This window comes from Gouania willdenowi, chromosome 21, assembly GCF_900634775.1.
Source record: "Gouania willdenowi chromosome 21, fGouWil2.1, whole genome shotgun sequence".
In the NCBI taxonomy this organism is placed as follows: Eukaryota; Metazoa; Chordata; class Actinopteri; order Blenniiformes; family Gobiesocidae; genus Gouania; species Gouania willdenowi.
The window spans coordinates 27,881,914-27,906,936 of NC_041064.1; the positions used below are offsets into that span (position 1 = coordinate 27,881,914).

The 25,023-nt window shown below is 38.9% G+C and overlaps 1 protein-coding gene across 4 annotated transcripts in view; it reads right to left on the minus strand.

The window, feature by feature from the left end:
- wdfy2 (WD repeat and FYVE domain containing 2) overlaps positions 1-25,023 on the minus strand; it is a 74,871-nt gene that overhangs the window by 39,678 nt on the left and 10,170 nt on the right. For all 4 annotated transcript variants that reach the window (XR_003672691.1, XM_028436848.1, XM_028436846.1 and 1 more), the window contains exons 2-5: positions 10,376-10,443; positions 8,202-8,275; positions 7,030-7,084; positions 1,344-1,494 (exon numbers count right to left, since the gene is read on the minus strand). Coding sequence is in view for 3 of the 4 variants with exons in the window: in XM_028436848.1 (XP_028292649.1) it covers positions 1,344-1,494; positions 7,030-7,084; positions 8,202-8,275; positions 10,376-10,443 (348 nt within the window). In the remaining variant the exon portion in view is untranslated. The remainder of the gene's footprint in view (positions 1-1,343; positions 1,495-7,029; positions 7,085-8,201; positions 8,276-10,375; positions 10,444-25,023) is intronic.

Below are 25,023 nucleotides of genomic sequence, written 5' to 3' on the forward strand. Positions count from 1 at the left end.
CTCTCGTAACTTCGTCATCCTTGAGCTTGGACTACAAAATAAAAGCGAGAAATAAAAATGGCGGATTGCTCGAAGTGTTGGACCTGGAGTTGATGTACTAATTTGGCAGTTCCGCTGCAAATACTGTGATATAATAGTTCAAAAAACGTAATAGAGAATAGAAAAATCGAAACAGATTGAAAAATATGAGCAAAACAGAATATAAAGATATCTACGGAGAACCTGAAGAGAGTAATTTGACTTTTTCTGTACTTCTAAGCACTTTAAATATACAACAAAATGCATTTAAGGGCTAAAAAAGTGGATTCAGCATGAAAAGGCCCCTTTAAACAATTACGGTAAAACAAGAAAAGGAAACAGAAAACAAATTTCGACCTTTATTTTGAAATTCTTTTTTTTTTTTTTTTTGGTTTCCTGTAACCCAAATGAAAAAGGGACCGACTTCTCTGTTTGCTGCACACACATTGAATAATGTAGAAAACAAAATAATCAAATAAAGATGTTTTGATAAACTTTAAAACCTAATGATATTTTTCCCCCTAATTTAATGAGTGTGCTCCGTCAGTTACTGTAACTTCGCTCTGTCATACACACATTTTGTGAACATTTTGCCATCGCTGCTTAAATTACGCAGCTGGTCAGCTGATTCTGGCCTGATGCTCAAACACGACACGAGTTTGACGGTCAAAACATGAAGAGACAGACACAGGAGCTCATTGGAGCAGTGTTTTAAAGCATTCTCTCTGCACCGCAGCATCACCAGACTCCACACGTGCAGCCTCTGCTGTTACTCTCCCTCACACACACACACTTTACTCTGCATTTTCTTTCAGTGGCTACTAATATTAAGTATTGTTTTATTTGAATTATTTTCTTATACTAGAAAGGTCAACTTGAGCATTTTTTCCCACTGTGTTTTGTGTCAACATTGTAATGCACTGAACACGAGCAGTCCTGATTCACTAGGGTTTGAACACCTTATTAGCATGCGGAGTGACGTTTGCACACGTTTTAATACCCCTATCCCTTTAGTGAATCTGCCCCATAGTGTAGTTCTCTCCTGTGTTAATAAGCCTGGAAGACACTAATGTCATCTTACAAAGGCCCGATACACATTCTAACAGATTTTGCAAAAAAAGAATTGTGGTATTATTCATCATAATTTTGGTTTCACTTGGCCCATTTGAATAATTTAAAAAGTGGTAAAACAGCAACATGTCATTGTAAAGCAGTCATGTGGATTGGACGCACCAGAGAGGGTTAAGGCCAAAAGATGGCTCGTCAGGTACCTTAAAATCTCCGCACAGCCTGCTATCTGACAGATAAATGAGCTCAAAGGATACTGAAGTCCTGAAACGAAGGCCATGGTGCGATACGTCCCCAGCTGCTGGCCACTCTCTGAGCAATGCCAGGTGAGGTTTTTGTCCTGGCCAGTGCTCAAGAGCCACTCCATCTCCAGCACGAAGAGCACCACGCTCACTCTGCCCTGATGGGCTGCAGAGACATATAAATGCAGATAGAGCTGGGCCTCATCCAAACATTCCAAAGAAAGAAAACAAAAGTGCATAAAAAGAAGCTAAGAATTAATTTGCAAAAACAAATAAATGCCATTTTGGAAAATAAATGAGCTGAGGTTTGTCCCGTGATTCTTTGCAAAGTGCTGTTTTCAAAGCCCAAATCAGTTAAGGAACTTTTAATTTTATTGAACAAATACTGTATTCAGTATATACAGACAAGGTACAAAAATACAAACCATACAGAGGAAAGAAACAAAAAATAAATAACGGTATAGATTTGATTTAATGGTTTTAGTGTTAAAATGGTTGTGTTATTTTATTTTATTTTTTTATTAATTAAGGGATTATTAACACTAGAAGTCCCAGGGATTTCTATATCCCCCCAGAAGTCCCAGAGCAGGGTCAAATGAACTCTAGGACCAAACTGACGACTCTGATGGCTACAATTTGCATCTATTCATTTGTAAATGAATCACCTGAGAAATCAGCAGGGGGGAGAGCCTGACTCTAACAATGAAAGTCTGGAATGTTAGGGGGAAGTGCCCTGGAAGCTAAAGTCACAATGCCCCGTTTATTAACTCATTCTGCTTGATGCTGGGGGAGAACAAACACAGACTACAAACATTGAAAGAAACAGAGTCACTTGAGGGCAAAAAAACATCAGATTTAATGTGTAGTGTAAATGGGGCCTGAGACAAATCCAGTAAGGACATTGTTACTGAGCACTTCAAGAACCTGGGTGTGCCTCTCAACAATAAACTGTATAATAAGGGCCATAGTGTAAAATTATATATATATTTTTTTTATTATCACAATCCCTTCACAACCTGGTCAAGACACTGATGTGCATCAGAATTTATGAACTTTGATGAAATCATAGCATGTTCAGAATGTGTTCAGAGTATGTTCACAGGTTGGGGTGGGGTAGGGAGGAGCTGGGATAATTTCCATACCTATAGGAACAGCCTATTTTCATGCAGCCTTTTGTGCTGTGGGGAATAAATAGCTGACTGCTTCCACCACACAGTCATTAAAAATAAATAATTTTTGTGTTGTTTTTGAATGAAGCTTGTGTTGGAAAGTTGGCATTTAAAAATAAAAAAAGTAACCAGAAAAATTGTAGATGTTATACAAAAAATTACAAAATCAGGAAAAAAGGTTGCTGTGTCATAGAGGGTTAAAGCCTCCACCTTATGAGAATTTTAAATATATATTTCTTACATAGTCCATTAACACATGTAAAAAAACCCAAAAAGAGTTAAAATATCAATGCAACTGTATATAACTATATATTAACTGAAATTCTTCCTGAACCCAGGATGCAGGGCCCCTCCTGTGGTGCGACACTTACTGCCTCATTGACATAACAAAAGCAGCTGAGGACAGGCGTTAGCTCAAATCCTTTGGGTCGAATGACCCCTCTCTGGGTTTTATAGGTAAAAAGTTCATTTGACCCCTCTGTGGGACTTCTAGTGTTAAGGGATTTGTAAGGTGTTGAAATGAATTGTGAAATGCAGTGAAATGAGTTTTAACTTTGGAATACTTGGCATTATAACTGAGTATAATTATATTGTTGAAAATGAAGTCATGGTGTGTATTGTATATTATGAGACTGAAGTTGATATCATTTTCATAAATTCATCCAAATGAGGTATAGTGTACTTTAAAGCTGATATCCGTCGTTTCTGAGAAATCTATGTTTGTGTGATTCTTTTGAAATGCGAAAAAAATACCTAACTAGTCTTTACTATCGTCCACTGTCGGAGGTCAATATATACATTGATGTATATAAGTCCCTCCTTCGTCCAATAGACCCTCAATACAAAAGGAAACAATCGCCGTGTGCGCCCAGCCAATAGGCTTCGACTTTGTGTTTTTGAGACTGTCAATCAAAGTGAATGCGGATCTGTGCACGGAAACAAGGCAGCGCGTCACAACAGCAAACAGGTAAATATGATTTAGGCTCTTACCTTACCCATAGACCTTGTTATGTTCCGCAATGCGCGTGAAGAAAACTAGAGGCGTGGTTTATTGTAGATTGGGGGAGGCAGTGAGGCTGTTAGGGGCGGGACATCGAGACATTTCTCAGAAACTCCGGATAGCAGTTTTAATGTATAGCCAGTCATGAATGTCAGACCAGGTAGCTTTTAAAAACGAAAAATTAAGAAAGATGTTTCATTGTTCCTTCGTCAAAACAAAATATACAATTGCTTTGTCTCACAACCAAATATTAGCATCAGCAGCATACAAAACCCTGAGAGCACAGAACAACTACAGATCCATTGGAACACACACACATGGAAACTTCTGAATCCCAGGCCGGTCTGCCTCTAAAACCCTTTAACTCAAAGACACAGGACACCTACAACTTGACTTTGTCTCATTCCATTCAAAACCGCCACAACAGTAACAAAAGTAACACCGCATTTCAGAGAAAGAACATCATACCAAAAAAATCTACTTAAGTAAAAGTACTTTGATTACATTTTACTTAAAGTAAAAGTAAAGTTACTGGTGTAAAAATCTACTCAAGTAAAGGTAAAAAGTAGCTCACTTAAAACGTACAAAGTAAATAATACTTAGTTGTTTTTTTTTTGGTTCTTTTTTCTCAGATACTTTTCCTGAATCAGTGTTCAACCTTATGTAATTGATCACTTTGATGAGAGCTGTTTCTATGTTGTGATGAGAATGAAAGCCTGACTGAAATGTATCAAATATTTTGTTGAATGTTAAGAGTTGACTTAGTTGGTTGAAGACCACCTTCTCAATGATCTTGACTATGAATGGAAGGTTGCTGATTGATCTATAATTAGCCAGTATAGAGACATTCAGTGTTTTCTTTTTTAACAGAGGTTTCACAGCAGCTATTTTCAGTGATTTTGGTACAGTGCCTGACTGGAATGAGCAGTTAATTATCTGACACAAATCAGTGACAATTGACTTTACAACAGTTTTAAAGAAGTTTGAGGGTATTGTGTCAAGGCAATACTTTGATGGATTCAGTTGCTGAACAGTTTCCTCTATTGTTTTTGGGTTCACTGTAATAAACTCTAACATTTTAGTTGATTCATCCCTCAGTGGTTGTCCTGATGTTTGACCTTATTGGTTGTATTTTTTCATTGAAATATACAGCAAATTCATTGCATTTTCCAGTTGACAGTAATTCAGGGGCTCGCTGATCTGGGGGGGTTGTGAGCTTTTCAATTACAGAAAACAATGTGCGAGAGTTGTTGACATTTTTAGCAATAATTTCAGAAAAGTATTGCTGCCTCGCTTTGAACAAGTCATCATTGAATTTATACAGACTTATTTTGTACAGTCCTAGATTAATTTGGAGTTTTGTTGATCTCCATTTACGCTCAGCTCTTCTACAGTCAGCTTTCAAATTTTGCATTATCTCAGTCCTCCTCCAAAGTGTTTTCTGTGTGTTTGGATTTCTTCTAGTTTTGATTGGAGCCACCACATCTGACATTACAGACTTTTGTATTAAACTCATCCAAAAGATTATCAACTGTCTCAGCACTCAAGGTTGGCGTCATTGCTATGGCTTCCATAAACTGTGCACGTGTTGTCATTTATGTACCTTTTCTTTAAACGCACAGAAGTAGGGGGAACAGATGTTACAGTTTCAAAGTAAAAAAAAAAGACACAGAAATGATCATATAGAGCTAAGTATCTTACATCAACAGCAGAGATATCAACACCTTGAGAGATAATCAGATCCAAAATGTGACCTTGAGTGTGTGTTGGACCAGTTACATGTTGTATAAGACCAAAAATGTCCATTAAAGCATATAGTTATTTGGCAGTATTGTCCATATTATTGTCTACATGAATATTAAAGTCACCTGTTATTATTAAAAAGTTGTATTCAGTGCATACAACTGACAGCAGTTCAACGTGTCACAATGAAGTGAGCGAACCAGAGCAGTGTTGGGGTTCGGTGCCTTGCTCAAGAGCACCTCGGCAGTGCTCGACAAGTGGCCTGGCACCTCTCCAGCTACCAGAACAACTTCCGTTTTTTGGTCCATGCCGGGACTTACGCCGGCAACCCTCCGGGTCCCAACCCATGTCCCTACTGACTGAGCTACCGACCCGCTTGCTCCATCTCAGGGTGGCCGGAGTCTACAGGTGCCTATCTCCAGCTTTCTTTAGGCACTGGGCAGAGGTACAGCCTGGACAGTGCGGCAGTGGTTTGTATTTCACATATTAATATTGCAATTATCCATGGTTGAATCACAATAATCTCTACAAAAGTGAAAGATTTACAGGGCAGGGCTAAGTCTATTTCCTTCTGCTCCTCTCGAAGGACACAATTAACTGTTTGTATGGCTTTGAGGTTCTCTTTGTATTGATCACAACTCGCTATATCGCACCATTACGCGTGAATTAGTGGGATTTCCTGAGTCGTGCTGCAGCAGATACGCAGCACAGACTGAGGCGGTGGGGATTGCCAGACTGCAGATTGTGCTGCAGTTACGCAGGGGAGCAGTTTCCAAACAGTTATGCATCCAGTGGAAATCCGGTGTCACAAAAGGTTTTCCAAACCTAAAGCACACTAAGATATTGTTTTACCAAGAACTTAGTTGTCAGAGTGCAATGATTGTGCAATGAATGTGTGCAATGATTTCAGAATTGTGAAATTTCTCTGTATACTTTTGACAGAGGGATTCACTTCAGCATTGCTATTATGTTGTGGTGGTTTACTTATGCTCTGGAATCAGTGGATGCATTTTGTTTTCCATTTTTAAATCTATTACTGCTCATTCATTTGTTGTTTTATTGTATGGTTGTATTGGTCAGCCTGGAGACTGAACATGGAAATTAGCTCTTGCTGATTATAGATTTTGTACATTTACATATTAATGTACCTTAATGTGTATTTTTCCCTTTCTAAATATATAAATCTAAAACCTTAGAGGCCAGTAAATTAATTATTTTCATTAAAGGAAATAATAAGACAAGTCTTCCCTGAGTGTGTCAGTTAAATTTGGACAACACACAACCCTTTTTCCTTTTCCAGCTTTTCCTTTATTTGAACACGTTTTGATGGATATTAACCTTTTCAAGACTGGGAGCTTCTCATTATATCTCATTTTGCAATGATGCCCCTACCTAGTCTTTCAGGGTTTTTTTCAGGTGATGACTCATTTCATCTGTCAATGGTCCTAATTTTCATAGCTTGATAAATGGACATTTCACGTCGTATGCAAGAGGTCCTCAAACTGTGTCTTAAATTAAAGTTGAATTATTACTACATTTGTAGGAGTTTATGTCAGCCAGAATGGAGGATACAAATATGTTTATCTCCTAGGAATTAAAAAAAATAATGGAACCTTTTTTGTTGGGTTTGGATTTAAACAGAATGATATATACATCGTCAGTAATTACAAAGGGGGCGTAATCTCATCCTCGACCTAGATAGTAGCAATAGTTCAGTTACTTTGAATTATTATTAATATTTTTGTTATAGGTGCTGACCAAGTTGCACACATAAAACACACACACTTACCCTGGTAGGTGCGTGCTGGAATCATCTTGTTATAATCTTCAAACAGAATAAACTCCTAAAAAAAAAAAAGACATTTTACAAAATCATCCAATAAAGTCATTACAACTTAATGATTTTATTCATTGCTTTCATCTCCATATCAAAGTTTATACCAGTGCATGGATCATCAGATCAAAATGTGGTTGCAGCATATTAAGCAGCCCTGTAATGTTGTACAAGATCCTGTGAATTTTACAACAATCTGTTAGGGATGCATGCAAGGAGAAGTGGGGGACCCAAATGTACATAATGAAGAGGCAATAATGCTTAGTAAACAATAGTCATGAAAAGTAAGTAAATGTGCCTGAGAAGAAAAATGGAAAGGAACTGGGCCTGGCTGTGTTCAACACACAGCTAAAGCTCATTCAGCCATCTCACAAAGTGCATGTCCGTCCTGTGGCACTGGCTGTGAACACCGTGCGCCAGGTGAACGTTAGCCTGTGTCTGCATTCTGTACCGGACCCTGTCAGTGATATAAAACACCTTCCTCCATGAAGCAAAGTCCATTTACTAATCCGATATCGTATTGCACATGGTGTGCCGTGCTGTCCTCCAACTGAACTGCGCTACAAAATCTCTACACGATGCCTAATTTTTAGGTACATGCCTAACAACATGGGGAGCAAAGGGCTAATCTGAGAAATCAGGCGCTGTGATCAAAATGCTTTAGGTCATCAAAATATGGGCCTCAGTGTACAAGCACTCCTTAAGTGCACTGTGCAGGGAAGGTAAATTGGATAACTTTCCCTTGAGTGTAGACAAGATGGAAATCTGTAGAACAGGGGGTGCTAAACACAAGAAGACCGTCTGAAAACAAGAGTGGGAGAAACACAGAGTAACTACAAAAACAAACCAGGAACTACAATAAAACATGATCAGAAACAAAACACACCCGAAAAACACAGAAACTAACACAGAACATAAAATGGCTATAAAAAGAAACAAAAAAAATAAACCTACAGACCTTATGCTATACGCCATGACAATAATATTTCCTTGGATTAAAAATAATGTTTCAAATATGGACAAATGTGATTACAACACCCCTAAAAGTCCTAAGTTCACTGGAGACAAGGCACGAAAAAGGCTATGGGTCTGTGTTAAAAGGGGAAGCTTAAAGTAGTTTGACTTACACAGATACTACCAGTGTCCATCCCCACTGACAGCCTTCTGGTCTCTGGGTTAAAGGACATACATGAGCAGGTCGCTAGAAATCAAAAGACAAGCAGGAACAATAATGAGTAGTTTTAAATCTTGGTCAGTTATGAGTTACAAATGAATTACTTTTTTTTTAAATAACAGAACAGAATAAGCTTTACATATTTGTGATATTTAAGTGCACCTTTTTTCTTGCTGATGCTAAATTCAAAAAACACAGCCTAAATAGTGTCAACAAAGTATTTTAAATTATTATGTCCATTTTAACGTTAAATTTAGCATTTTAATGTTGCTTTTTGGAGAATAACCATATATGGTTTGCGATGCAACTGAGAGGATCCTGCAAGGTTTTCCCAGTTTCACTGCAGCATTGAAAGCCCACACTCGACGACACCTAGGAAAATAGGTAGCATCATCATTATCATCATTACATGAACTACTCAAAAACAGAGGTTCTCAACCCTGTGATCACAAACACTAAGAAAGGGTCGCTAGATGCCTTCAAGAAACCAGGAATATTTTTTGAACATTTTAAACTCTTTTTGCTTATTTTTACCCTTTTTTCCGCAATTACACAAAACTTGCCATATTTTCACTCATTTTCATCCCTTTTTCTTGCCATATTTGTGCTCCTTTTAATGCATTTTTGCTATATTACTCCCATTTTTACCACTTCTCCATCAAATTGCATTTTCTGCACACTTCCATAACATTTTCGGCACTTATAAACTCTTTCCACCACTTTTCCCCCCTAAGGTCACATATGTTGACCCTATATTGTCACTTTTAACCTCTTTTCACCATATTTCATGCATATCTTTGCCAATTTTACCACATTCACGATTTGTCATGCCCATTATTTGTCAGTTTAAACTAATTGTTCCTATTTTTTCTGCCACTTTTAAGCCAATATTGACACTTTGAACCTTTTTCACATTTACTCTCATTTTTGTAGTTTTTAAAATCCAATTTCACCACCTTTTCCACCATTCTTGGTCACTTTTAACTCATTTTATTTCTGATTACAACAAGGATTTACATCTTTAAGATTACTATATATTATGGCCCAAATAATAATAAACTTCCTGTATACAAGTGGATATTATTCAGATAAATAAATAAATGGCTATCACAGAATCATAGAACAATGAACCATCATTTTACTGACTTTATGAATGGGCCCCAAAAAGCTTTCCCCTTTTTTAGCCCTTATAGATGGCCCTGTCTTCATCTGACTGTTCAAACACCTTCAGGTACATTGGGAGTCCACAGTCTCTGGCACCTTTATTTTGGGGGTTGCGGGCTGAAAAGGTTGAGAACCACTGCTCTAAAACAGCGATTCTCAACTGGTGGGTCGGGACCCAAAAGTGGGTCACGGACCTATACTGGGTGGGTCGAGGACAGCTGGTCCAAAAAAAAAAAAATAGCCTACTTAATGTCTCTCATGTTGGACTTGTCTTTTATTTTGAAAGAAACGTTTCTTTTGACAGGCATGCTGTGAAATGCGTGTTGCACATGAAAATATATAAGACTATGTTTTAAAAAAGATTGCATACGTGTTTTTCAACAGCTATTTTTAAAAAACTGAATTTGGTTGAATTCTAAAAAAAAGTGGGTCATGATTTAATTACCGTGGCAAAATGTGGGTCCCAGGGTGAGACCAGTTGAGAACCCCTGCTCTAAAAGATGCCTTAATGCTATGTAGCAGCGCATTGTAAAACTTCCTCGAATGGAGTTTCCTTATTTAAGTGGAGCCAATGGCTGCGAGTCAAAGTGTACGTCTCCAGAAATTACATTTCCATGTGCTTCACTTCGGACGTATCGTTTGCAAGCTGAGTTGCTCCGCTGATGTCACAGTCAGGCTGCTGGGATTTCAGCAGCAGCACGCAGGCAGAAGTAAAAATTTACAATAATAAATAAAGATTACAGAAAAACCAAGCATCCTTTTATTATTGGATATCAGTGTGATTCTTATTTCATAAAATAAGATGGTGGTAAAAACATAAGATGTCCAAACTTGTCATGTGCCCTTTAATGTTCAGTTGTTTTTACTGTTATCAGGCTGCTGCTGCTCCATTCTCTGTCTGTCAGCTCTAATATTCAATATCTTATATTTAATCAAAATGTAAAAGCAAAGGTAAACACTTACACGGCATTGTGTGGAAGACACTTGGCCAGTACTGACCACTGTCTCTCTTCAGCCACACTCGGATCGTCCTGTGAGGAAATACCAAATTATTTTAGCTCTCGTTGCATCTGATGTGGACCAAAATTGCCCTAAAGAACATTTCTGATTTTTTACAACGGGAGATTCCATTAAAAGTGGAAAAGAAAGGTTCCAGAGACACATTATGTACTTTTAGCACACACAAATAAACATATTCAGGCAAAATACTTTAAGCCTACAAAATACACACAAAAAACCCTAGTTATATAGATTTTTGAAGGGTTATTATAGCCATATATTGAAACTTTGAACAGTTCCAATAATTCCAGCTTGTCCTCGTGTATACAAAAACAATTTATTTTAGTTAATTATCAAATAATTAAATTATTTGTATTTTCAAAGGAAAATATCCTCAAGGTTTTTTTGCAACAAAATCAAGTGATTACAATATATTTCAAGAATATGTTGTAGAAGTCAAAGGAAAAGTGAGAGCATAATACTTATTCTGTGACCATATTTCATAGGAACTACCTGCAATTGGTTTTAAGTGAGACCAGCTTTTGCAATTACTGGAGACACTCTCTCGACAAGCAAGGTGTTATCCAACGGGCAAGGACTGGCCGAGACATGCTTGCTTATTGCAGTGGCTGACCGGTAGGTAGGTATATTTACCTCCGCTCTTGAGGGTGCCGCATATCTCCTCTGGGGATGGTCCACCACAGACCATAGATACAGATTTTCTTTTCATTCTGCAAGGACGCCCAGTAGTCCTCCTCACGAGTGAACATATCTGTGTCTAGTGGGGTGTCAGTTTAGTCGCCGATTACATGACCATGAGACAGGTTGTGCTGGATTACATGTTACCAGTAGCATCTTAATGTTTTTCTTATTACAGTAAGTATAAAACAACCTTTATCATGGCCCTATTCCAAGTCCCTGGATTAATGGAAATGCTGGTTCTGTTCAGGTTGAGATAGGGCAGGGGTTGCAACCTTTAGCATCATAAGTACCATTTAAGCCTTATATAGCAAAATGGATATATCATATTCATTTATATATCTTATTCATAAAATGTGTGCCTACTTATAATAAGTTGTGATTCTTCTTTCGAGATGTGTTTTGCCTTCTTTCCGGGAGGGAGTTAGATGGCAGGGTCACATTCCTTCACCAGGCCTCCACATACCATAGCTTTCCCTAATCTTCAAGGCCAGAGGCAAACTCACACACACACACCCTCACATTCACACACACACCCTCACACCTACACATCCCAGCACACCAACTGATGCACACACATTATCAAAACAGATATCAGTGGCGCCAAACGTCTCAACGTCCCAAGGTCAGTTTGGCCATCTGACCCCCTCCTTTCTTCCTCATCTTAGGGTGAGGTTCTTCCTATCAGTAAAAAGTTTGTGCTCAGAAAACTTTCCAGTTAGTTAGCTGCCTTGTCCCCGGGGAGAACTGCCTTTTTTTGCTCCATTTGTATTCTTTTATTTAGTTTAGAATAAAACCTTTTTTTATTAGTTCATCACTTTCTTGTCTGGATCTCATCATTCAACACAGAGCTTTTACAATTGGGTTTAAAATTAGGACAGCCATAAATTTGAAGAGAAAATTTGCCCAAACAAACGGGAGGCTGATTGCTATAAATCAATCACTGTTAATTGATAATTAATAAAACACCCATATGTACTCTCTTCTTTAATGTGTGTTAGCAAAGACTGAAAGTTAATTTATTGATATTTACATTAATACAGTAGATAAAAATTAGTTTGCATTGTGGGCAAGAGTGTCTCAGAATGAATGTGTTACTCTGTGAACAACTTTATTAAAGGTTTTAGCAGCTTCACTCAGCATCACAGAATGAGGGTACTGATGCTCAGCTGCGATCCTGTGGCTCAGAGGGCAGAGCTTCACTGTAGCACATTGATCAAAATGAACACTCCTGCAAAGTTTACATATTTGACAAGGAGAAAAGATGTCTCCTCTTTACGTCTTACGTTTATACGGCAAACTTGCATCCCAGAGCCGTTTAGAGAGAGAGTTGCGACAACTCTGTTCACTCCAGTGGTCCATTTTTTTTTTTTACAACGTTCCTCCATGTTTACTTCCAGAACCAGTTACGGACTTAAATCTTTTGGATAGAAAGCATTAATGGGTAGAAAATTATAGATATATTGCGGGACAATTGGTAAGATAATCTTTACAAAATAGTTCTCACACAAATGTATGTGATGTATGCAAGCCAAGTCAGTGAAAATCTTGAGCATATTATGATAAAGTGTAGTAAGTATGGAAGGGAGAGAAAGGCAATAAAAAACAGAATATATAAACTACAATGACCATAAAGCCTAGAAGGGATTCTTGGACGAGGGGAGGAAACAAGAGAATGCCTCAAGGCTCTATTGTAGTTTATGAATATAGCAGGACTGGGGGAACGAAAATATAAATTTTTTTGGATATTGAGACCTTGCAATGACGATAGACTGCTTTAAGATTTGTAGCGTACTAATGCGTACCACTACTGGATTTGGGGTGGAACCCTCCGTGCATGGTTAGGAGCTTTCGCGTCTTAACATCTGTAGTCTGTATCTCATCCTTTGGCCAGCTTATTATTCCTGCAGGGTATCTGATTACTGGCAGGGCGTAGCTGTTTATTGCCCGGGACTTGTTCTTGCCATTGAGCTGGCTTCTTAGTACCTGCCGTACTCGTTGGAGGTATTTGGCCGTAGCCGCTTTCCTTGTCACCTCTTCGAGGTTGCCATTTGCTTGTGGGATTCCGAGGTACTTGAAACTGCCCTCAATGTCTGCTATTGTTCCTTCTAGGAGTGAGACCCCTTCTGTGTGGACTACCTTCCCGCTCTTAGTCACCATCCGACCACATTTCTCTAGTCCGAATGACATCCCAATGTCTGCACTGTATATCCGTGTGGTATGGATCAGTGAGTCGATGTCTCGCTCATTCTTACCGTACAGCTTGATGTCAGCCATGTAGAGGAGGTGACTGATGGTGGCCCCGCTCCTGAGTCGGTATCCATAGCCAGTCTTGTTGATTATTTGGCTGAGGGGGTTCAGACCTATGCAGAACAGCAGTGGGGACAGGGCGTCTCCTTGGAATATGCCACATTTGATAGAGACTTGTGCAAGTGGCTTGCCATTGGCTTCAAGGGTGGTTTTCCACAGCCTCATCGAGTTTGCAACGAAGGCTCTTAGAGTCCTGTTGATGTTGTATAGCTCCAGGCATTCAATGATCCAAGTATGTGGCATTGTGGCCTTCTTGTAATCAATCCAGGCAGTGCTCAGGTTAGTATGTCAGGTTCTGCAGTCTCGAGCGACTGTTCTGTCAACCAGGAGCTGGTGTTTGGCACCTCTGGTATCTTTACCAATTCACTTCTGAGCTGTGCTCATGTATTGATCCATGTGCCCGCTTATCTTAGCCGCTATGGTGCCGGACATGAGCTTCCACGTTGTGGAGAGGCAGGTTATTGGGCAATAGTTGGATGGGACTGTACCCTTTGAGGGATCCTTCAGGATCAAGATTGTGCGCCCTTTGGTTAACCATTCAGGGCGGTTCCCATCTCTCAGCAGCTGGTTCATTTGTGCTGCCAAGCGCTCATGGAGTGCCGTGAGTTTCTTAAACCAGTAGGCGTGTATCATGTCAGGGCCTGGTGCTGTCCAGTTTTTCATACCTGAGGCTCTTTCTTGGACGTCTGCCACTGTGATGGCAAGGCTTGGAGCCTTTGTTTGGCAGTTTCCAATGCTTCAGGTATGGGCATCTGGCTGTACCTTTTGGGTACTTGCTTTGTCATTGCACCTTTCAAGGCCTCTGTCAATTGACTCACTTCTCTCCGTGCTGCCTTGATGTTAGCCTCCAGCCTTCTTTTCCATGGTGGGTATTTTATCTCATGGTTGGTCTTACGATAGCCAAGCGTCTCTAGGATCATTGCTGCTGTGGAGTATATCAGCTCATTGGTTTCAGTGATGGTTGATGTAGGAATTGCTCTCAGAGCTGCATTCACATCTTCTAGGAGACTTTCTGACGGTACTTCTCTTAGCCTCTGTAATTGGCTTCAGGGTTGCCTGCTGGACATTTTTGACATGATCTTATTTTTCAGGTCAGTCGCTGCCTTGTTCAGCGTGATTGCACTTATTGGGGCTTCGTATCCAATCTCCATTGGGGGGGCTGGTGTTAACTCCCCTCTGACCTGGTGTCCTGGCTCCCCGTTGCCGGAGCATTGGTGTTGTACCTCGTCAATCTCAAGTTGTGATAGCAGTTGCCGTTTGTGGATGTTGGAACACTGAGCTACTGGTTGTTTCGCCGTGAGTTTGGACTGTGGGTTTCGAAGTAACTAGGGTTACTGGAGTAGTAGCATTCCATCAGAGCCCTGTTCTCGCATCTCGCCCATTTCCTCCTTGTTCCAGTAGCCCATTTTACATCGAGGTGCTCTGGTTCCCCAGCACCTGACGCAGACCTTGTTTGGCCGGGCGACGTCTGAGCCGGCATGTCATTCATTTCATTGTCTCTCATCATTGTATGAGGTAGGCAGTAGCGTGAAGGGTCTTGCCTAAGGACCCACACTGGCAACCCATTACCCCAACGGGGATTCGAACCGGGGTCTTCTGTCTTCTGTCGGGTGACTAACCACTTGAGCTAGCCAGCCGCAAATATATATATATATATATATATATATATATATATATATATATATATAAAAACAAAACACTGAGACCAGGCTTTTGATGGCAAAATTATTATTATTTATCTATCTGGGTCAGAGTTGAATGGATTTCTTACTGTATTTTGGCGTTCCTCCAAGTTTCTCTCCCGTCATTCTGCACACACGCAACTTCCTCTTCCTCCCGGACATGCAGAGTGTCACTGCGTTCCCCGTTTTTTTTTTATGGTTTTATCTCACCATCTCCACACTATCCATGAGTTCCACACATGCTCTGGTCGAGTATGTGCTGCTGTGCGCTGCTGGGAACGTCAACACTCGTATGTAGCGCCATTTTCTGTCTCATAAACGCCTTTCCTCCTCCCCCTCTTAGCTCTGCTGAGCATGGATGATCTCTCATCCAAAGGTACACTGCTACCTCCTACATGTCACCTATTATTTTGCTATCTGGCTCACAGGCTGGGGGTATTTTGTATATTTTGGATATTGAATTTAAGTGTAGCAGTGTAACATTTTCAAAACTCAATGGGTAATGAGTAGAATCAACATGGCACAGGTTAGTTGTTCTGACACTTATTTCAGTCACTTGTAGCTACATTAGGGCCAGCTTTTTCTTGATGTCCAATGCCACGAACTTCATCATTTTCTTCGTAGTTGCTTTGCAGCGGACCACTGGCTCTTTGCTCCACTAGCTTTAGGTTTAGCATTAGCTTGATTGCTCACTTCAAATTTTGCATACTCTGTGTTGTGGCGGTATGAAACGGCAAATGAGGTGGCATTTTGTTTGCAACCCCATCAAGATTTATTTCTGCACTACAAATTGCAATAGTTTGCTCTCTTTTTTTTTTTGTAAAAATGCCAAACTGTTAACATGCCAGGCCTATCAGTCATGTCACTACACAAGAAGATAGCGGCTGACTTTAAGACGGACTTAAAGACCTTTGCAGAGGTAGAAAAGATTAGCGGAAAAGATCGGTTGGTAACACTTTATTTAAAAGGGTATACATAAGGATGACATTACACTGACATTATTATAACATGCCACTTGTCATCTAACTAAAAAGCAAGGAACGTGCGTGTGTGTGAAACAAGCCAGAAACAACTCTTCTTAAGCTCCCACTATATGAATACATATTTCCGACGGGCACTGTACTCGACTTCAAAAAAACTTACTGTCAAAGAGCAACCATAGCAGTGGAGGCAATCAATGAGGCAACCAGGCTCCAGAGTTTTGATGCATCAGGTTTTTGTCTTTTTATTTTCCATTGGCACCACAAGCACAGTGCATTTCAATCTCCACTCAACCAACTACTGACCAGAATGGAGGTCCCTATATACAGGTGCATCCTTAATTAGCCTGTACCAAGCATGGGGTGACATTTGATTTACATATTAAAAGTACAACATAAATATTTACACAAATAATTCTTAACAGACACTATCATAAACAATAACCCTCTATTAATATAATTACCCTTATTCAGATCCCCTAAATGATTAAACTAATTATTTACATTGATTTCTAAACATCAAGCTCCCCTGTTCCTTAGTCCCTCTTGGTCTCTCCCACCTGGAACTATAAAAAGGTGTCCACAGCCCCCGGGGAATTCTTTCACCAGGACACCACAGGAAAGAGGAAGAGACCATGCACAGGTAAGCATTGCTGTATATTGCATTTCAATCACACCCAGAATAAGAGAACATATTTAATGGTTTTATCTATCATGTCACTGCTAAGTTATTTATCAATTATCTTAAAATGTATTTTCTGTTTTTATCACTAGATGAATGCTGAAACCCTGTGGCCTGAACCATGTGCTTCATCACCTGTCCTCATGATGTCAATTTAAACAAATTCATTAAATCAATACAACAGAATGTGTCTTCTTAATTTCATTAAGCACTGCCAGTCTGTTCACACAATTTACCATGTATACATTATAACAGTCCATGTGTAACGTCACCTCGTTGTTACACTTACATTTACAGAAAAATATGACAAAAAATTAAAATGGCTCAAAATACACAAAACTAAAAAGTTATAAAAAAAAATACACAAAATTACTCCGGAATCACACTACAATAGCAACAAAAACAATAATTAAACAAAAATACACATGACTCCAAAAAACATACATGACAAAAAAAATTTAAATAAAAAAAAAACAGCAAACATTTATGCACAAAAAGACAACAGAAAGATACCAAAATACACATGACTCCAAAAAACATACGTTACAGAAAAATACACCATACAAAAAATATAAAAGTGATGAAGTCATGCACATGTCCCATAGAATTAAACCAGGAAAATTGCACCCACATTTTGCACCCGCAAATATACCCCTTATGCTACCACATGAATACATACTTCCGACGGGCACTGTACTAGTCTAGTCTAAAAAGCAAGGAACGTCTGTGTGTGTGTGTGCGCGTGCGTGTGTGTGTGTGTGTGTGTGGAGCGAATATCTCCCCGACGCGGTGCGAGTTCGACTTGAAACTTGGTCAACGGGTTCCAAATACCCCAAGTGTGTGTATCTGTTATTTTGGCGTAATTTGTAATTTTCTTTCACTTCTGAACGGTCCCAAAATGAAATCTATTCAGCTTTTGACCTCAGCGTGTGAGGGGGCGCTAGCGCGCCATCTATATCTATTTCACTGCACAGCTCACTTCCGGTGCGTGCATGAGCTCCCATGGACATCTCTTTTCTCTTTTGAGGAAAAATACTTTTTTACTTTTCTTTATTTGGTGATGACATTTCGAAACGTTTATTTTCATGTTAGTTTGACCGTACGCTATTTAGACCGGACAGACCTCACCCGGAAGTTATTGACAGCAATGGCTGCTGTGTTGAAAGCTGCACATTTCTCAGCAGCGCTCGCGTGTGTGAGAGAAAACCAACGGAGGAGATTTGTGTCCAAGGTAAAGAGTCACGCGCACGCGCGCACACGCACACACATGCGCAAATATACCCCTTCATAACACTACAGAGTATGTACACCTTTTTGTACATCCAACCTTCAAACACATACTCATTTGGCTATAATTGACAAATCTACTTAAGCTCCCACCTAAATACATACTTCCAATGGGCACTGTACTAGTTAGCATTAATAAAGTGTCATGAAGGCTGTCATTAAGTGTTGTTTGCTAAAATGTGACACCTTTGGAGTTATGTTGGCATTGTCATGACAACCTGTCATTAAGAGCGTACAAAATGACCAATAATTGTCTTTGTCATGACAACTTGGGCAAAATAACCATAAATATGCCATAACAGACCTAATTACCAAACATCCATCCCTTCATCCTCTGACCCACTTATTTCAGGGTCGCGGAGGTCTGCTTGTGCTCATCACAGATTCCTATGAAAGATAGGTGGGGGTACACCCTGGACAGACAAGAGAGAACCAGTCCAAAAATGAGAAAACCAAGGCCAAAAACCAAAACACCGAAATAAATTTTCATGCCAATTATTGTGAATGACGTGTACTAACCTCACTAAAATGTAATTAAATATTGTAAAATTAAATATGTTCTCTCATAAAAATACAAAGTGCATTCAAGTTCTTAATGCAGCGTCTCTGCTCTCCTTTCCTACTTTGCACGTCTCCAAGCAGGTTCTCTCCTTTCATTGTGGCATGCATCATTTCTTGCATGCACTGGTTTAATCTGATCCAAGCAATGATCTTTATAGAGCGGAGTAAAGTCATGATAAAGTGCAGAGAATGAAACGTGTGCTGGCCGCGTGTCGGGGTGTAGGGGTCCGTGTTGACGGAGGGCTACACGTAACTACAGAATCGACGTGACACAGAAACATAAATTACACTTATGTGCTCCATCTCAACCTCTGTTTAGAAGACGCTTTAGTGCTCAGAGATATTGAAATACAGCCCTTCTGTGAATCCGTGGACAAGTTGGCCCATATGCAGACAAGCGCGCGCTGACAGTGACGTTTGCTTTCTTTACAACATCCTGTTTTGATATGTAAGTTTTTTGGGCGAAAACCTAAAATGCACTTCTGGGCTGAAAATTTTCTTTGGTACATCAAATAGCAAAAGAGAACGGCAATTTTAATTACCCTAAATTACCTTAAGCGTAAGCCATGATGGTGGTAGATGCCCCCAGAATTTCACGCATTCGCCAGAGCTTTACTTTTTGCGCATTTACGTAGAGGAATACAACAAGGAAAAAGAAGAAAAGCAATGCAAAAAGAGAAGGCGAAAGAAAAAGGACCTTACAGGGACAAACTGATACCAAGCGCAAAAAAGATGTATTTGGAGAAGCTAGTGGACATTCGCAACATCGACCCGTACGAGCTATCTGTAGCGGAATGGCACAGAGACCTGGACCTTTTACCTCCGTGCACATACATGGACCTAGTTTTTGGTGTACGTTACTACACAATGCAGGAGTTCAAAAGCCACAAGTCTCTGGAAAGTTACGAGACTTTCTGCTGCGGCTGGGTCCAGGACTTGGTCACCTACAAGCCTCCAGCTGGTGAAAACAGTGTTGTACTGGCAAAAGTAAGTTTCTTCACATATGTGTTTTAGTGTGTCAGAGACAAAGGCACTACAGCGTCCACAATCACATAAGGTAACCTACACTTCCTAGCTTTAAGAGACAACTACATAAAGACATTTTAAGAGAATGTTCCAGAGTGAAAATGCAGAGAACACACTCTCATCCACGGGGGTGTGCGATCGAAAGTAAGGTCCTTTCTTCTAATTGCAGCCAACCAAGCAATCCGACGTCTCCTCGTCCGGTCAGACACTTGCTCTCCTAGATGCTGTGTCCATTTCGGTAACCTAAAAAACTGTATCCCGTTGTTCCTCCGTCTTCCATGGCTATCGTGGGAGGTATTGGAGCAGTTCTTAACGCAGCAGTGACTTCCAGGCATGGTCAAACAGTGCGGAATAGCAAGTACCTCCGCTACTGCTACTACTAAAAACACATGTAAACAATCTGTTTTGCCGCGGGACTTATGCCAACATGGCGGCGGGGAGGATCGGGGGAGGGGCTCTGGGCCGTGACGACAACTCCTCATTCTCAATAGTGAAAATGTAACCTTTCACTTTCAGCATCACAGTAGGGCTGCACGATTTTGACAAAAAAACCTAATTGCGAGTTTTCTGACAGATATTGCGATTTTTAAAAATATTTTATACATTTAAATGCATATGAATTTTTTTTTTTTTTCCAAATTCTGTTTTCCACATCATTTTTTTATTCAATTTTTTTTAAAATATTAATCAAATTTTTCAGAAAATATTAGTTCCTGTGACTCCTGTGAGGAAACAAAATACTAATAAATAAAAAACCCATATTTAAACAAAAATGTATGTCAAAAATAAAGTAAGATACACTTAAAAGGTAGATATTAGTTGTACTGTGAGAAAACAAAAATAAATACTAATAAAAAAGAAAACTATAATTAAACAAAAATGTATGTCAAAAATAAAAATGTAATTTAAAATGAGTAAGATACAATTAAAAGGTAGATATAAGTTGTACTGACATGGATTATTCTGACTGCTCCATTTCAATTACTTAAATGTCATATAAAGTGTATGAATGTATGAGAGCAGCATTGACACTCAATTTACCCTCAGGGATCAATGGTTTACTGAATCTGATCAGGTTTATTGATTAAGTTTTGATCAACTTAATTTAAATTAACCCAATTTAAATGATCCTAATGACATCATTCCAAACCAAATGATTAAACAAAAATAAATGTGCAAGACCTACTTGGCTACCATGACGCGTTATTAAAGGGCTGAGTGGCTGACGCGCCCACCGTGTACACGTTTCACTGTCAGGTTGAGTTAAATCACGTACAACTTCTTGATGTATACTTATTTTCTCTTTATTTTATGCTTAATTGATTCCAAACCAATGTGTCCATTAAAACAATCAGTTCACCTGTAAACCTCTGCTCTTCACATGGTATACTATCAAACAGCGTTGGTGGTATTCCGGTGTTGCGGTCAGAAACCGTTTGAGCTCCACCACGTCAAGCAACAAACACTTGTCCAGGAAGTGGCATCACATATATAGTCAGTGACACGCTCAATTAAGACCCACACTTGTATACAACCATAAAATGGCTATTACAATGCTACTGTTAATTCAAGCACAGCATTTCTGTAAAATAAAAAAAATAAAAAAACAGAATACATGTAACCTGTTGTTATGCTTTGCTGTTATTTAAAAAAAAAGTTACTTCTTTTAAAATTATAGAAAGAAATTACCAGTTATTTCAGCCACTGCTTGTTGCAGAAAAACTTAATATTGCCACTAAAACATGATGCAAATATATCTCAAGTCATTGTCAATCTTTACTTCATACAAAAGTATGGTACACCATCAAGTCAACTAGTCATCAGCATGCATGGCTATGCTGTACACTCTCCCCACCCTGCCAAAAAAAAAGAAAGGAAAACAGGGTGCAACCAAATTCTGTGCTGGTGCGACCAACTGAGAAAGTTAGTCGCACCAGTACCACCACTGTAAACGACAGGATTAGTGAAATAGCAACTAGACTAATAAGATTTTGATGGGCTGAAGTTGTAGTATTTTCTGATCGCCTGAGCTGCAGCCAATCAGACAATACAGTCCGCCCTTTTTCAGACACATGACTCAGCACTGGCCAATGATAGGTTATCTGTGGCAGAGCCGTATAAAGAGAGAGTTGCGACAACGGAAGTCCAAAATGCTTGACCGTCACGTGATTCATGTAAGACTGAATTTGTTCCCGGAAGTTTGTTCCTAGTGACATAACTTGGATTTTCAGCAAATTCTCGTCAATAACTGCATTGACTGACAATATTTATACAGTAAACCGTCATATGTATGTTTATATACAATATATTTTTATGAAGTTCCATAAATTGTTTTTTTTTTTCGTAACGTAAATTTGTATTAATAATTAGTGTAAACAGCTTACCTGCTTTTTTGACATAGCTAAGGTCAACATTAATTTGGTTAAAAAATGTGTTAATATGTATTGTATACAGGATGTATTGCTATGAATTTTCTTTAATTTTCTGAAAAAAAGGTGTCATTAAAAACACCACATCTAGACAGGACACATTGAAAACATATTATGTTCATACATATATAAAAATAGACATTAGATTTTTTTTACTATGGACTTATGTACAAAGGTAAATTCATTAAATAAATGTCTACATTAGTAACTTGTCATGCAGTTTGCTGTGCTGTATGGGGATGCTCCACTCATTCAGAAAAAGACAGAGAGGAGAAAGAAATGATTAGCCAAAGTCAGCAGGAGCAACCTAAAAAAAAAAGAAAGGATTATAAAAAATCAGGATTATAACATTAAAAAAATCTGTAAGGCAATCATATTCAAACACTTAATTTGCACTTTTTCTACAAATAACACAATTGAAAAGGTTATTGTTTGATAAAAAAAAGAAGATATGTAGCCTATGTGAGTTGATAAAACTGTGTGAAGTAAACACTGTGTATCTGCTAATGATGCCTTAATTTTCTAAGAAGAATTTAGATCTTTTTTCTTTTGAACATGAAAACAGCAGTAGTGTATCTCACAATGAAAAAAATAAATAAATAATAATAATATGAAATAAAAATACAAAAAATGAAAATAAAAATTTAAATTTACTAGTTTAGCGGGGGATAATCCACTAACATGCCTTAATGCACACGTTAATGGGTTTAGATACGCTGATAGTAATAATAATGTCTTATCGTTCAAAAGTGCATCACAAACCGTCTAATCCGCTCTAGCTCCAATGACTACAATAGTAAACTGATCACTTCCGGGAACAAATGTGAGGCTCCATGAGCCGCCATTGCTGTAAAAAAACGAACCATTGGAGTGAACGGAGTTGACGCAACTCTCTCTCTATACGGCTCTGATCTGTGGCACTGCGTCACATGATGACCAAAACACTGCAGCTCAGCCATTCAGACTGACCATAGCTCCCAGAAAGTCAAAATTCTTAGTGCTCTTGATTGCTTCACAAGCATTTTTTTTTAACTTTACTTTACTAAACCTTTTATATTATACATTGTATGATACAGCTTTCTCTTTGCTCAAGGGGGAGCAAAATATGGGAGGGGGAAATGCAAATAAAGTTATGCAGGGGGAGCAATGTGATTCATACACACGCAGAGATCATTCTTGCAGTAAATGTGGACAGAAATCACAGCGGAGATTAACAAAAGGCAACAGTGTGTGTGTGTGTGTGAGAGAGAGAGAAAGAAAAAGAGGTTTGCTGTGCGCAGAGATGGATATATGGACATGACCATAAATCGACATCACTTTGGACTCACTGCTCCACTGATCTCCGTTCTCACCTTGTTTTGACCGTCAAAGTCTTGTGTCGTGTTGCTATCAGGCCAGAATCAGCAGCTCAGATGCGTAATTTATGCATCATGACTGATGGCACAACGGTGACATATGAGTGTGTGTGTGACACAGCACTGCTGAGACCTGCGCTGGTTGATGGTCAGTTGTTCATCTTCAGCGAATGCAGACTGATTGACAGACTGTGTAGCTGTATTAACTCAGATCAATGGCAGACCAATAGAATGGTTTCTGTCCTAATCTGCCTATTTTGCATGCATTGATCAGAGCAAAGTTACAGGACCAGATGAAGCACCCACATTAAATGAGGGGGAAAATATCATTAGGTTTTAAAGTTGTTGTTTTTAAAAAAAATAAACAAAAAACTTCCTCAAATGTCAATGTGCTTGTGTGCACTGACGTCTCCACATTTAACAAGCAAAAAGCTCATTTAAATAGGGGCGGTCTGCAACAGTTCTGCTCATGCATTAATGATTGCTGCAATTGCAGTGAATGCTGCGCAGTAGGTGAGGAAACTGCGTCACTAAAGGATTTAGGGAAGCAACTGAATTACCACCATTTATTTCAGATCTTTGTGAATCCGGCCCTAAGAGACGTTTGAGAAAACTGCATGTATTTCTCTTCTGTAACAAACTCTCTGTTGCTCCACAACAGCTCTGCTGCTGCTTCTTAATGGGGCCACATTGTAAATGTGGTTTACTTTAAAAACTACTTTCAGCAACTCAGAGCTGTCCTGAAAGAAGCAGCACTACACAATTCAATCACACATTTCAGCTGTAATGATAAAGGAAAAAGTAAAAATTGGCATAAAATGTTGATATTGAGCTGCTAGGGATTAATAAAAGGGTCTTTGTGGCATTTTTCTCCACTGACTTTTACCTATTCTTGTTTTTACTTGAAAAACTAAATTGAAAATAAAAATAAATAAATAAATTGAGTTTATATCACCTGTTGCCATTTTGAGGAAAAATATTGAGATATGAACATCGGTCCAAATCACCCAGGCCTAATGGAACCAAACATTTTATCTTGTAAAGGATATGATTGTCCAAACTGTGTGAAATGACAGGTCCATAAGACTGCTTAAAGTAGGAATTTACTGTATGTATGTGTGTTACCTCAATAACAAATGGAAATCAATAGATTGAAATGCTGTCTTGTTGTGTTGCAAGTGTTGCTAATGATACACCACTTTTGTTAAAGTAAAAAGACTGTGACTAAAATAAATTGTCAGCCTTTTTGTTTGATGTTAATTGTACTTGGAACCAGTTTGATAAAATGCTTATATAAATTTTTTAAAAATGTTTGAAAATTACCCCGACTTAAATTATATTTTTTCTATTTAGGGTGATAATTTTCAGTAGGTAAATTGGTTTGTTTTATTGGTAAATCATTTTTAAATAATCTAAATGAAAAAAATAGTGATAAAATCATGATTTTACAAAGAAAAAAATGTTTTTTTTCTATATCGCCCACCCCTAATTAATACCGTACATCTGAACTTTTATGAGCATATGCCTGTCTCTGGATTCTAGCGTACGCCTGTTTCAAGCAGTAGAGGAATAAATCAGAGCCGGGCCGGGGGCGGGGCAAA